Source organism: Nicotiana sylvestris, chromosome 7 (genome assembly GCF_000393655.2).
Source record: "Nicotiana sylvestris chromosome 7, ASM39365v2, whole genome shotgun sequence".
NCBI classification, from domain to species: Eukaryota; Viridiplantae; Streptophyta; class Magnoliopsida; order Solanales; family Solanaceae; genus Nicotiana; species Nicotiana sylvestris.
The window spans coordinates 160,165,609-160,180,069 of NC_091063.1; the positions used below are offsets into that span (position 1 = coordinate 160,165,609).

Consider the following 14,461-nt stretch of genomic DNA (forward strand, 5'->3'; position numbering starts at 1 on the left):
AACCTTGTAGAGAACTTCCATTGGTTGTTGCTAGTTTTTGACATAAAGGACAGACAACTTTATGTTTATGATTCCATGGTGAGAGCAAACCGTCATAAAACAGTTGAGACATTGGTTGACAAGTTTTCAATCATTATCCCTCTGTATTTGTCATGCACTGGTTTCTATGGTAAACGTAAAGACATTAACTTCAAGAGCACAAAGGCATACATCGAGAAACCAGTTACGAACCCTCTCGACATACAATGGATGGTTGCTGAGATTCCACAACAAAAGGAAGGCTCAGTGTAAAAAAATAATCTCCCTTTCTATATGTTTAATTTTTTTATTTTAATCATTTGTTATATAATGAAAAATTCTCATCTTATGCAGCGATTGTGGTGTATTTGTGGCTGCATTTGCGGAGTATGTTAGCCTTGGAGATTTGGCAATCCCAAAGGAAGATCTTTCTGATATTGACCAACACCGTAGACGCTATGGAGCTCTACTGTGGGACTATGCAACAAAGAAGCAAGAAGATGGGTCAATCAGTGAGAGTGAGGTTACTGGCAGGCTAGCAAGGAGGAAGGGTGCTCCGGCAAAAAACGAGAGGACTAGAGTGCAACGAAAGAAGAAATAGACTATTGTGTTCCTAGTTTGGTTTGTGAAATTTGGTAGTTGAATTGGAAAACAATGTAGGAAATATGTCGTTTTGGTTTTCTACAACACTTTTTGTTGATTACATTATACTCTAGTACTCTGATTACATTTTTACAGCAACAGCTTTGTCTTACAATTTGACTTTAATCTTCAAGTTATTTTTATAAATACCTTTAAGTGCCAAGTTATATCTGTATATAACTGTCATTTGTTACACAGCAGAAAGATAAAATAAATACAGGAATCATATAAATAATTTAGCCATTTTTTATCAACAAGGTTTATCAAAAAAATTCAATTTATCTACATTTAAACTACGTCAAACTACATTTTAACTACAACTCCTCTACATATGAATAACAGGACTACAGTTCTAACACAGTTAAACTACATATTCACTACAATCTGGATACAATTTACGTTGAATGCATTCTTTATTAATATCAGTTTTTTTGTATACAGTAAATATTAAAGTTTAACTATTCTATAAAAAAAAGACAACTTTAGATGCTTGACAGAATACATAAAAACATAAATAGTGCAGATACACAAATTGATGTTTATACTTCTTATTCTTCTTCAAAAACTTAAATAATTAGACAAGAAAATCCGATAATTTGAGCTCACTAACATTTATTTTGAATAACTATTCTAACTACATGATATTCATTTCTTTTTCGGCGCATTCTTGCAAGTTCTTTTGTTATGCCCTTCACCTCCACAATTACCACATGACACCTTGTATTTCTTTGACTTTATTTCATCAAATGTTTTATATCTTTCCTTGTGAGGTCTCCCTGGCTGCCTTTTATCTCCCGCCGGTGGCTTTACTACCTCATCCAAAATATGTTGTGGCACTTTCCATTTGCTTTCATCAGGAAGAGGATTTACTGGCATTTCATAGGTAAGCAGAAGGCTCTTCCTTGTGTAATACGGAGAGCAATAGTTTTCGTATGTTTCATTCCTATGCCTTAATGCTGCCAAAGCATGCGCACATGGAAGTTCATCAAGTTGGAATTGTCCACAGCTACATTTCTTGTTTTCTAGACACACAATGTACCGCTTCACACCATCTAACACAGTATGTATATGATCTGTTGAAGCCCTCACCTACAATTGAAGACCAAACAGAAATAATAATACATCAATCATTAAAATGGATTATCAACAATTTACCTACAAATCAGCAACAAATATATTACAGCTCATCTACAAACTATTATTACCGACAATTTGACTACAGTTTAACTACAATCTGGAAAAACTGCAGCTAGTACTTTTTTGATTCTACTGCACCAAAAAAAAATATCTTACCCTTAGTTTCTGAGATAATGTACTGTTGTCTTCCAATTCTTTGTTGTATTTGTGACCAAGGTATGTGAAAGTACCCTTTGCCTTCGATAACTTTTCTTTTGTCCAACGTTCAAGAAGAGTCCTCATATACTCAAATAGATCAAATATTGGAAGCTCTCTTGCATCTTTTGTTACAGCATTCAATGACTCGGCAATGTTTGACGTCATAGTAAAAGTTCTATTTACCGTTGCATGTACTCTTGACCATCTATGATAGCCAATATCATATAGGTAAGACTTTACACGCAGGTCTACCTCTTCAATCTTCAACATCCTTTCATTAAATTCATCCATAGTGTATGACCGTGCTGTAGCAAAGTACAATTCATGTAATTGTAGATGTCCCTTCTTGAATTTTGACCTTATATTTGTCCATATATGCCACATGCAAGAGTAGTGTGCCAATCCCGGATAGACAACTGATGTTGCCTTCAGTATACTCTCATGCCTATCTGAAACAACACACATTGAAGGTCTTTCACCATATGCCTCCTTGAATTGCTCAAAGAACCACTTCCAAGACGCGTCGTTTTCAGAATCAACCACAGCATATGCCAAGGGAAAAATAGTACCTACATTTTTAAGACATAAAATATGATTAAATAACAACTACAATATATATTGAGAAATATAGACATGCTAACTACATTCTTTTATATAACTACAAAATAACTACAACATAACTACAATTTAACTGCATTTTAAAGACTGTCTACAAATAAGTACAAAATTATTCCATTATTTACCTGCTGCATCCATGGTGCTTGCTGTCAGCATAATCCCCCTGTAGGCTGACTTTAAGAATGTCCCATCAACCACTATTACCGGCCTACAATGTTGCCAACCATTTATTGATGTACAAAGAGCAACAAATGCGTATAAGAAGCAATCATCTGCTGCCTTCTTCAATTTAACAACAGAACCAGGATAATTCTTCTCAAGAATATAAAAATATTTGGGTAATTTGTTGTAGGAGTCACACGGATTCCCTCTCAAAAACTGTAAAGCTTTTTCCTTTGCTCTCCATGCTTGCATGTAGCTTAGGTTCAGTCCATGTTCGGATAACATGTCAGTTTGTATGTCCTTTGGTGTGTAAACAGTCTTAGGATCACAATACTTTGGAACGACCATGCTACCAAGTACTGCTGCAGTACGTTTGCGCTGTATGAATGTTTCGTCCATTAGGCAGCATGTGTGTTGACGGCTGAAACTTCTTATCTTGAACATTGCCGAATCATTAATTGACGTTGCCTTGAAATGCCATTTACAGCTTTCAGCAACACATATAAGCCAGTAGCTACAAAAGAAATACAATATTTACACAAATTTATGAAAAAAACTACAATTAACTACAAATTGACTACAATTTAACTACAATTTATAAAACCCACCTATCTTCAATCATACACTGATTTTGCTGATATATTATCCACAAATAACTACATACCTTCTATGACTGGATCTTTTTACTCTGAACTGGAACTTGTGCATCACTGAATAATTCTTCATTGCAGCAGCTACTGTTTGCTTGTCCTGATAAACTTGTCCTTCTTCAATATATGTTTGCGTAGATTCAGTTATTATTTCACTTTGATATTCCTCTATAGCTGGTGAGGATGGAAATTCAAGTAAGTTTAGGGATCCAGACGAACCTGCAAACAATAAATTCATAAATGTAGTTTCTATGTAGATAATTTTGAAAGCAACATTGCTTTATCCTTTTCAGTACTATGTGAGCTTTGTAGTTTAATTGTAGGTAATTGTAGTAATATTGTAGATAACATAGTAACACCATAACTCTCTGCAATGTCGAATCAAACATACCTGCACTGGTGCTTTCATTGTTGATTGCCAATTCCATATTGAAATCTCTTACGCTTATACATAAAGGATACGAACCTAAGTTTTTATTCTCCTTTTTGGTTTCCATGTAAGCACGAACCCCCATATCATTCCTAATCTCCATTGGAGGACAATTCTCGTTCACAATGTATTTGATTTCTATAATTTTATCCGATGTATCAATCGATAATTGTTCTGCAATTGTAGAACTGAGAATTCCGTAGTTTGCATTATCATCTACCACAATGGCATCAACTTCAAAATCTCTAAATCTGCCATAGTTATCCCAATTACCATTCGATTTCAGCATTATTGGGATTTTTGACATGATTTCGTGTAGTTGATAGGAAAAAAGACGAAGAAGAGATATAGTTTCTACAATTTGAATACTGATATCGACGAAGAGCAATTTTGTACAATTTGAGACGAAGAACAGATATAGTCTCTCTTCAGTAATTGTACAATTTGATTGCGTTTTTTGTGAAATCTCTTTCTGTTGAGGAAGGAGAGAATTACGCAACTGGTGCCTTCATCAGGAATGAAAATCGCCTTCATTTCAAAATTGGAATAAAATCCTTGACAGAATCACATCAGATTTGGTGCCTTCATTTTAGGGCTTTTTTAATGGCAAAATCTACCTATTTTTGGATTGGTATATAATTTGTAGTAAAAGTGTGGACTACATGGGTAAATAACAAATTATGAACATTTTTGGTAATAATGTTTGATATATGGTATAGATAGGTAAAAATCCCTTGATTATACATATAGTATATTTTGACTATACATATATTATACATTTGCCGGTTTTTTTGTTTTTTTTTTATTTAAGCGATTGCGTGAGCGGCTATTTAAACTAATTTTTCAAATTTTTGTGTTATATTCTAAGAAATGCTGACAAATTAAATCTTCTCTGAATGTAGAATACCATGAAAATTAATAAAGATGGCTATAAAAACAGAACTGGCATATATCGGATTAAGAGTTTTAACACCGTTTATAAATACACTTGATTTTACTGGTATTATTAATACACACTTGAAAATGCAACACAACAACAGAAATAAATACGAGAAAACAAATACAACATTACATTCTTAGCTGCTACTAATAAATGAATTTTAAGCACTATTTACATAACGGCAAACTTTTCTAATCTCGCCTTGATCTCCAGTAAGTGGATTATTTTCAGACAAAATGACCAGAGCACGAGCAAATTGATCATGAAAATAGCCATTATCAGCAGCCATTTTTTCCACAAATGGAGAAGTATTTGGATCACTAACCAATTCTTGATCCACAATTAATAGCCCCTTGTGGTTCAAGATGTTTTTGTAGTACATATTGTCTAGGATCATTGTAGTTTCACGATCATTTCTTGAATATAAAACTGCCTCTGGGTCAGGATTCGGTGTCGGACATCGACCTTTAAGGTACTTAGCATAGTCGGGGTCAAGGGTCGGATCAACTGTTGGGTAAAGTCTGTGGACTAGGTTCACACAGTGAACTCGTCCTACCGAGTGAGCCCCTGTATCCAAATAAAATAAGATAACTAGAAGTCCGGTTGGGATAAATAAGTAGTTACGAGTTTGGATAAATGTATTTAAAGCAATAATAAGTAGTTGCAATGATGTATGTAATAAATTATTTCTATGAATTTACTAAATTACCCTTAATACTATTTGCAAGAAGTATAAATATAAAATTGTCTTTTATGTGGAAAAAGGAAGAATGACATAAATGAAATGGAAAAGGAGTCCAATCTAAAGGTATTTTGGGGATTACAAAAAAAAATTAGGACATAATAGTAAAAAATTTTGTTAAACCAAAAGTGTGAAAAAAATTATAAGTTGGGAGTAACCAGCTTTTGACTGATATTGACTTATATTAAATAAAAATTATGCTTCATAAATGCATAAATAAGTCAAGAAATACGTATAAATTAATGACCAGCTTATAAACTTATCGAAATGCCATCCAATTATACTAATTGACTTCTAATTAAGTAACCATATAATGCAATTTTTCAGTATATAAAATTTAGTCATTTACTTTTTGTGTTAAACTTGGGAGTTTGAAATAATAAACAGTAGCAAATTAGAGGAGTGATTTACCAAAAAGAGCAACAGTTCCTTCAGTATCAACACCAATGGATTGGAATCGAGAAAGGACTGATGACATAGAATCATTGTGGTTAGGAATGGAACTCTCAACTTCTGCTAAGTAGCTTTCTTTGCTGTCCTTCCTTCCTGTTCTCATTTCGACACGTGGCCCTCCTAACTATGTGTCACAAAAATTAAACAAGTTATAAAGTAATAAATTATTAGTAATCTCTTTCATAGTTACGTGTTACAATACATTAAAATACATTTGGTCAATGCACAAAGTATTTGATATTCATGCAAAGTTCAAGGAAGGATGCATCTCAAGGAGTGTGTAGGGTAGACAGCCTACTCTAATGTAAGTATTAGTGGCTGCTTCTATAGCTCGAACCCTAACTTATAGATCATACGAACTTATACCATTGCGATCAGACTCATTGGATATGTTTCTTTTCTCTTCTACTATCGAGAGAGTCGTACGAGTGGGGAGGTGAGCTCTAAGTGTATACATATAGATAGGTCTGGGTAAGCAACCATCAGCATATGGGTAGCAACTACTATCAATATGTCAGTCTAAAGCTGTTCGTAGAGACAGGTCTTATATGAAGGGCTATCTTTAGCATAAATAGCATAGTTAATTACAGAATAGCGTAATGGTCGTAAAAAGATCATAAATAAGGTAAACAGTCTAAAGCAGATGTACATGTATCATGTGTGCCATGAGTGAGAGGTTGGTCATAGAGATCAGCCCTCAGCTCTTCTTTCGAATTATCGAACACGATGACTTATCGGCTTGAGGCTTCTTTTCTTTTCAAGCTGAGTACAACTTTATTGTTGCTCTAAACCTCTACTTCAACAATCAAAATACACTGATAATATAAAATAATTTTGCACTATCAATATTAAATCCAGAGCAGGGGAGATGGACAAGAAGGTGGATTTGATCAACTTACCCAGAGAAGACCATCTCTAGCAGAAAGAGCAACAATATCAGCACAAGAGACAGTGTTAGGACATTCACTCTCAAGTGCCTTTTTAATAGTCTCTACATACTTAAAATTTCTCATTCCAAAGTTCTTTGGAGAATTCTTCTCTGATTCCTGGTCATTTGCTGTGTCCAAATATATTGATGCATCACATGACTGCAAGAAAAAAAACAAATTAATATATAAATTGGTCATAATGTTGTAGCTATTATCAGCGGCGGACCCAGAATTTTGTGCAAGCGGGTTCAGTCGGAGGATCCATAACTAACATAAGCGGTATAAGTTGTATAAACGGTTCAAAAATAATTTATATACAAAATTTACCTTGCTTTAGCCATAATTTATACATATACACAGTATTATTTTTTGAAGAAGCGGGTTCAACTTGGGTCTGCCCCTGGCTATTATTATCTGCTGTTTTCTTACTCCGTTGGTTTAAATTTAGATAATGTAGTTTAACTTGACACGAAGTTTAAGGAAAAAAAAAGACTTTTGAAACATGCGATCCACAAACTTAAGGGGGTAAAAGCTTTGTGGGGTCATGCACTTGTATGACTATAACAGTTTTTCATTAAGGTAAAATGGATAAAATAAGAAGTTTAAAGTTAAGTTATTTCCAAATGTAGAAATATGTCAGTCTTTTTGAAACAGACTAATAAGAAAAGTATGTCATTTAAACTAAAACGGATCGGAGGGAGTATTATTTCTCGCTTTGATTTTTTTAGTATCTTGTTGTTGTTACTGTCTATCGCTACTGCTTCTTTTCATCTTTTTTTGAGCTAAGGCTCTATCCGAAATAACCTCTTTACCTTCTCAAGGTAGGGGTAAGGTCTACATATACACTACACACTAGCCTCTCAGACTCCACGTGTGAGATTTCACTGGGTTTATTATTGTTGTTATATAATGTTGTAGCTAATAGTGTTATTAATCTACTTTTAATTGGAGAATTAAGGGTATTAATTAATATTTACCTTAACCATGCAATCATGAAAGAGATTTCTAATCCAAGAAACTGCTGTATTGCCATGCTTGTGGTACAACTGTGCCACTTGTTCTTTGATTATTTCTTCAGCTCTTGGGCAACTCTCTGAGTAGTAGTTCAATTGAAGTTCACTTCTTACTGCAATTAAAACTCAGCAATTAGTACATATGTACAATAATAGATGTTAATAAACTTCTTTATTACTAGGGAAAAGAAGTGAAAAAGGCTACTAATAGTCTCTTCTATAGTATAGAATTTAAGTTTTGTGCAATGATAGCGTATATATAATATGTTCCACCATAGGTTAAGTTGCATACAATAACATTTAATAGTAACTTTTTATAACAAGCATGATATGTTTGCCGATGGTAAGTTGATAACGTGGAAAATAGAGTAAATAATCTGCAATAACATGTTTAATATAATTGCACAGATGGTGTAAAAATTATTTAAGCTAATATAGATTTGAAAATAAATTTTAGTACTATGATTGAGTATCTCCCAATTTAAAATCTATGTTGTTCGGATTCTCCAAAAATATTATCGGGTATGTGCCGGGTCCTCCAAAAGTATTACATTCTTGAAGGATCCAACACAGGTGCTACATCATTTTAAAAAGTCCGTGCAACATGGCTTAAAATACAATTGTACTTGGTCTAGAATTTAGTCAAGATTTGAAAGAAGTACAAGAAGAATTACCATAGTGAATGTGAAGAAGTAAAGGCAGTAACAGAAGGAGAAATTGATTGTAGTTGTTGGCCATGTCTCTGTGTATAGTGAAGTCTTGTAACTTTGCCCAATGCTCAATTGCCCAAAATTAGCTTTATATAGCAAATGGTTGTAGAATTGATGTAGAAGTGGAAGAAGGAATATTGGGATTGAAAATTTGCCCCACTAATTTAGCAGCCAGCAGCCACAATGTTGGACCTTTAGGCTAGTAGTTGTAGTCCCACTCAAAGAAACTGCAATTCATCACCATTTTTAAACAAATAAGAAGAAATTAAATTAGCACAATATGATTTAGCATGTGCTTAATTTAACTAATCACTTTCATTAATTATTGAAATATGCTTTGAAATGCTCTAATGTAAGATCATGGTTACATAAATCAGCATTTCTAGGATGCAGGACTTGTTCGGAAATATTGGAATGATTCAGTTATCATTCGATTCTAACGAGAGATCTTAACAATGAATATTGATATGGAACGGATATGAAAACAGAGCCCTTACCTTCTCTTCTCAAAGAAGAAGCGAGAAGAAAAGGTTGGTTCTTGAGAGCAGAAAGGTAAAAATTTAACTACACACAATAAACATCAAGTCACTGAATACAAGATATGGTTAAGTGATAGTATGTAATAGTATCACTTTAAGTTTTAATTTGTTTAGTTTAGTCCAAAGGGTGAAAGGATCTACTAAGGACGAGACTTAGAAGGAAATTAAAAATTAGCTATTATGATAAGTCAAATGTTGACGTGTATGACCGTCTCATATAAAAATTTAAATGGTTAAAAAGAATATTTTTATTCACTTAACTATATCTTCTACACGTCCTTTCATGTGTGTCCCGGTTAATTTAAGTTTCACTTGCTCTAATTTGAAGGTCTTAATATTTTAGAAGAAAACAAAATGCCAAAGGTATAATTAACTTCACCAATAATGCTCCTTCTTAATAATTAGACTCCTAGTCAACCTCAACTATAGACATAAGTGACCAATTATCACTAATAATACCCTCTCTTAATTGAGCAAAGAAATAATAGCAAGAGACACAAGGACCACTTAACTTTGAGTACATCACAAGATTACAAGTTGGGAACTTTGTGGGCTATACGCTCCCCACCCCATCCAACCTAATGACAGACATTCTTAGTAAAGAAATATAATCCAACATAAAATAAAAATAAAATAAAAAGTAGTTTGGTGTACAAAGTATCAGGTATTCACTAAGGTTCGAGAAGGATTGCACCCCTAAAGGTCTGATACAGACATCCTACCATAATACAAGTATCAGTGACTGCTTGCATTGTTCAAATACGTGAACTTTATTCAATATCGCTTAAAAAAGTACATATAAGTCAATACTATTTGAAAATAGTATAAAGTAATATCAATTTAAGACATGAAGTAACGCGGTAAAATTTATGTAGTTCTAGGTTCAAATTAGCTGATAAATTTAATAGTAATAAAATTTTACGTACACCACTGATTTAACCCTTCCACCATGGCCTTTTTAGGGACAAAAGATGGTTCTTTTCTAATTGAGTTTGGGTGGGGCGGTTCATGCGCTATGTTAAAGGGGATAGGAAGAGAACTTGGTGTTGATAAAACAAGGGATTTGAACTTAAATACTCCATAACTGAATGAAAAGTATCAGTTCTCGTCCACTCATTTCATCTTGCAAATTAATATATTCTCACTTGTGGCGCACACACTAAGATTAGTGCGAAAATTCAAAAATGGGAGTGCGACTGGAAAAAAAAATAGCAGCTCGGTATATAAATTATTTTGTATTCACGAGAAGAGCCGCACCCCAAAGAATATGATGTAGTCAGCCTAGCTACTGTAATGGATGCTTCTATGGCTCGAACCCGTGATCTATACACAAAAAACAACTTTACCGTTGATCTAAGGCTCTCTTCAGGCGACAATAACGAAAGGTGTAAATTAAGCATAACTAGTGGTTAGCATTACGATGATTAATCAGCAAGAAATCTTGCTTAAAAGCTCTTCAAATGGCCGTCTAATAGTCCAATTAACTATGATTTAAGCAAATTTGTTAATCTTATATGGAAGTTTGTATTATTATTTTTTGGTTCAAGAGGACAAAAGTAGGATTAAACTAACATGCATGACATCACAAAAGGAGAAATATGTGGTTTAAGTTGTTGATATGAAGTTTTTGGGTCCTAATTAATAAGCAATTTAGAATATTACACAACCTTGTCTCAGTCGGACTGCAGCTCGTCCACTTTATAGTTTTGTCAAAGATCGAAGCCATTTATTATTGTGATGTTATTTTTTTCATATTATTTTTCTTTTCGGAAAGTCAGCCTTGGCGTAATTGGTAGAGTTGCTGTCGTGTAACCAAAAGGTCACGGGTGGAAATAACCGCTTGCAGAAATGCAGGATAGAGCTGCGTGTAATAGACCTTTGTGGTCCAACCCTTTTCTGAACTTCGTGCATAACGAGAGCTTAGTACACCGCCTTTTTTTTTATTTTTTGGCTTTTGGCCTAATAATTAAGGCCTATGGGAAAGGATAGGTGGGGAAACATATGAATGGATTAGTTGACCTCTCTTACCTAATAATATTCCGATATATCCGATAAGTACAGTCAAGTAACATGATTACTTATTAATCAATAGAAAATTATCATATAACATAGTGTTAAATCAGCAGAATTGAGTTGAAATTATCATATTTTTATGTTATATTCTCATATGTTACATATAATAATATGCAAAATTTATGAATAATACTCGAGAATATAACAAAAAGAATATGAAAATTTCAACTCAATTCTGCTGATTTAACACTGTTCATTTTATTAGCACTAGCAAAGATTTGAATTGCAGAAACAACATTAGCTTATATAATTCATGGTCATTCCTATATCTCATCTCTTTTGAAAATCAACTTAATGCAAATCATGCAAAAATACATTTTATTTGAATTTGAGTTAAAACATATAGACAAATGGTCATGTATGATTATAACAACCAGGTGCATTACTCCGAGAAAAAATATAATAAAAAGGCGACTAAGTCTAGTGCACAAAGTATCTCGCATTCATGCAGGGTTCAAGGAAGTACTGCAACCCAAAGAGATGTGATAAGAGTCAGTAGATGATTCTGCGGCTTGAACCCGTGACTTATAGGTCACACAGAAACGACTATACTGTTGCTCCTCCCGAAAAAAAAAATATAATAGACAAAAAAAAGGGGAAAAAGATAAAGAAAGCAAACCTGCATGAACGAAAGATGTTGATTTATGATCAAGGTTGTAAGAGAAAGAAGAAAGAAATTGTACTCTTCTTTATAAGAAAGATGATGTTGAAGCCGATTGTTGCCCCATCAATTTATAGAAGATTGTCTTAGCTTGGGTCAAATAGTCTAAAACTGATTTTTATTTTTATTAGTTTTATATATGTTCCATTTATTTTTATTTTCTTGAGATGGTACGACTAGTTATAGACAACGCATTCGATGACATTTGATCATTTATTTTCTTAACATTATATGAAATTATTATGTATGGTTTTTCTATTTGTTTTTAGAATTAGGATGTATAAATCAAATACATATTTGTTTATTAAGATATAATCTCTAAATCAATACTAGATAATTAAAATCGTTTCTTTCTACAAGCGAAAAATAAACTTAATACTACATCATCAGAGAAAATTTTAATTGTTAAGACTTTTTATACTATTATTTTTTTCTCTACAGAATGAAAAATACTTTCAACTGCACGAGGGATCTTAATCTTAATGAAAACTAAATCTTAATGTGTAGTTTAGATGAATATTACATCAATTAATTTTCTGAAAGGCATAAAATAAAGAATATCAAAGTCGAAACTTAAAGAGTATGCCTCTTATGCCCATTTCTTGGGATATATAAAAAAAATGGTTATCCGTCTATATTATCCACTAAATAATGGATTGGATAGATAATTTTTTTTTAAAATGGGTCGAATATGGATAAAATCAATATTATCCACTTAAAAATGAATAATCAATGGATAACCGATTGATATAAATTTTGCATTTATAAAGACACAAATCGGAGATTCCTCAAGTTTTGGAGACTAGGAATCCTTCCAAAATCAATCGCATTCAAGAAGCCATGGATACTATGGATATTCATATAATCCGCTGGTTAACTCATAAAATCGAATAATTTATCTATTTTGCTTTACTCGTTTTTTATCCAACCATATCCAATCCAACTTGCCTATATGTCACCTTGTGGGTAACTCTCTTTCTTTTCTTTTTTTGATATTTTTTCATAATATTTAATAGTGTAGCATTCTCTTTAAAAAAATTGTTTAATCTCCTGTTTGAAGGCTAAATAATTTCAAGGCTTCGCAAACAATTCAATTGAACCAAATTTATTTAGAGCAAATAAATAATTCTACAAAAAAAGATATAATTAATAAATTGAGATCTGGATAATTCGGATCCAGATCCAAAATATCTGTATAAACTACTAGTTGACCAACTGAGTTCACAAATTCTGAGTTTTTATTCTATTAATAACTTAACAGATCAATCACATATAGTTGCCTCTTTTTTATTTGTATTTTGACTTTAGGGGCAGCTTGTGCATTATTTGCTCTGCACAACCATGTTACACTCTTTACAATTAGAAGATTTTAAAATGATAGTGCGGAATTATGGAAAGGGTTCATAATATTAAAATTATAATTTACACTATTATTATTATTATTATTATTATTATTATTATTATTATTATTATTATTATTATTGGTCAAATCTTTTAGAATAAAATAACGCTTCAAATAGGTGGAAATGGACAAATTAAATTATTTAGTTTATACGCTATGTATATTGTTTCAAGTATATGTTTGATAAGTCATGACGCTATATTCGTTTAATTCCCCCTTAAGATAAGCCTAGCTATTCTTCAGCTTTATAAATTATTTAAATTTTTGTCACTGTGCCATTATTTTAAATTTAATTGTTTTGATAAGGAAAAGGACACCCGAAAAAGGAAAACGAAAGGAAAATTGGCCTAACTATTCTTCAGCTTTGAAAAATATTATAAATCTTGTCATATAATTTTATTTTAATTATTTTTATAGGGTAAAGGATGTCCGAACTGAAAAGAATGAAAGGTAAAAAACCTATTGAAAATTGAACTTTCCCCTTCTAAAATGGGAATTATACTAATCACCGACACTCCATCCTCTTATCAATGTACCATTAATTAAAATAGGAGTTGTATATTCTTGACTAAAATGTGTAAAAATAGCACGATATAGCCAGTTTTCGGATTGGTCATTCAAAAATAGTCAGCGTTTACGAAGTCAATGAAAAATAGGCACTATTTTGCTGCAACAGAGACCGGTCCAGCATAATATACTGGAGTTCGGTGCACCTGTGTATGAACTCCAGCATATTATGCTGGACTGGTATACTTTGTTGACTCCAGTATAATATACTGGAGACTAGAGCACCGGTGCTCCAAACTCCAGTATATTATACTGGACAATTATACTTGTTGGAACTCCAGTATAATATGCTGGAGTTCTAGTGTACTTATGTTGGAACTCCATCATATTATGTTGGAGTTCCAGCATACTTATCCTGGAACTCCAGTATAATATGCTGGAATTCAAGCATACTTATGCTGGAACTCCAGTATAATATACTGGCGTATTTTTCGGATTTTGAACAGTGTTTTCGCTCAGATTTATCTTTACATGAAAAGTGACTAAATTTTAATTACTTTTAAAACTGGGCTATTTTTGAACGACCAGTTGTAAATCTGATTTTTGAATTTCGAATGGATGAGATTTAGTTTGATTT

The 14,461-nt window shown here is 32.7% G+C and overlaps 2 protein-coding genes across 2 annotated transcripts; both read right to left on the reverse strand.

Moving 5' to 3' along the window:
* Positions 1 to 1,305: 1,305 nt before the first annotated feature.
* On the reverse strand, positions 1,306 to 4,162 carry LOC138874035 (uncharacterized). Its single transcript, XM_070152537.1, has 5 exons — positions 3,817 to 4,162; positions 3,440 to 3,644; positions 2,739 to 3,289; positions 1,954 to 2,564; positions 1,306 to 1,749 (listed from the first exon to the last, which is right to left on the reverse strand). The coding sequence occupies exons 1-5, from the start codon at positions 4,160 to 4,162 to the stop codon at positions 1,306 to 1,308; spliced, it is 2,157 nt and encodes a 718-aa protein (XP_070008638.1).
* A 624-nt stretch (positions 4,163 to 4,786) lies between these two features.
* LOC104237540 (peroxidase 21) lies at positions 4,787 to 8,808 on the reverse strand. Its single transcript, XM_009791707.2, has 5 exons — positions 8,607 to 8,808; positions 7,897 to 8,045; positions 6,890 to 7,078; positions 5,949 to 6,114; positions 4,787 to 5,362 (listed from the first exon to the last, which is right to left on the reverse strand). The coding sequence occupies exons 1-5, from the start codon at positions 8,668 to 8,670 to the stop codon at positions 4,956 to 4,958; spliced, it is 975 nt and encodes a 324-aa protein (XP_009790009.1). The 5' UTR covers positions 8,671 to 8,808; the 3' UTR covers positions 4,787 to 4,955.
* Positions 8,809 to 14,461: the final 5,653 nt, after the last annotated feature.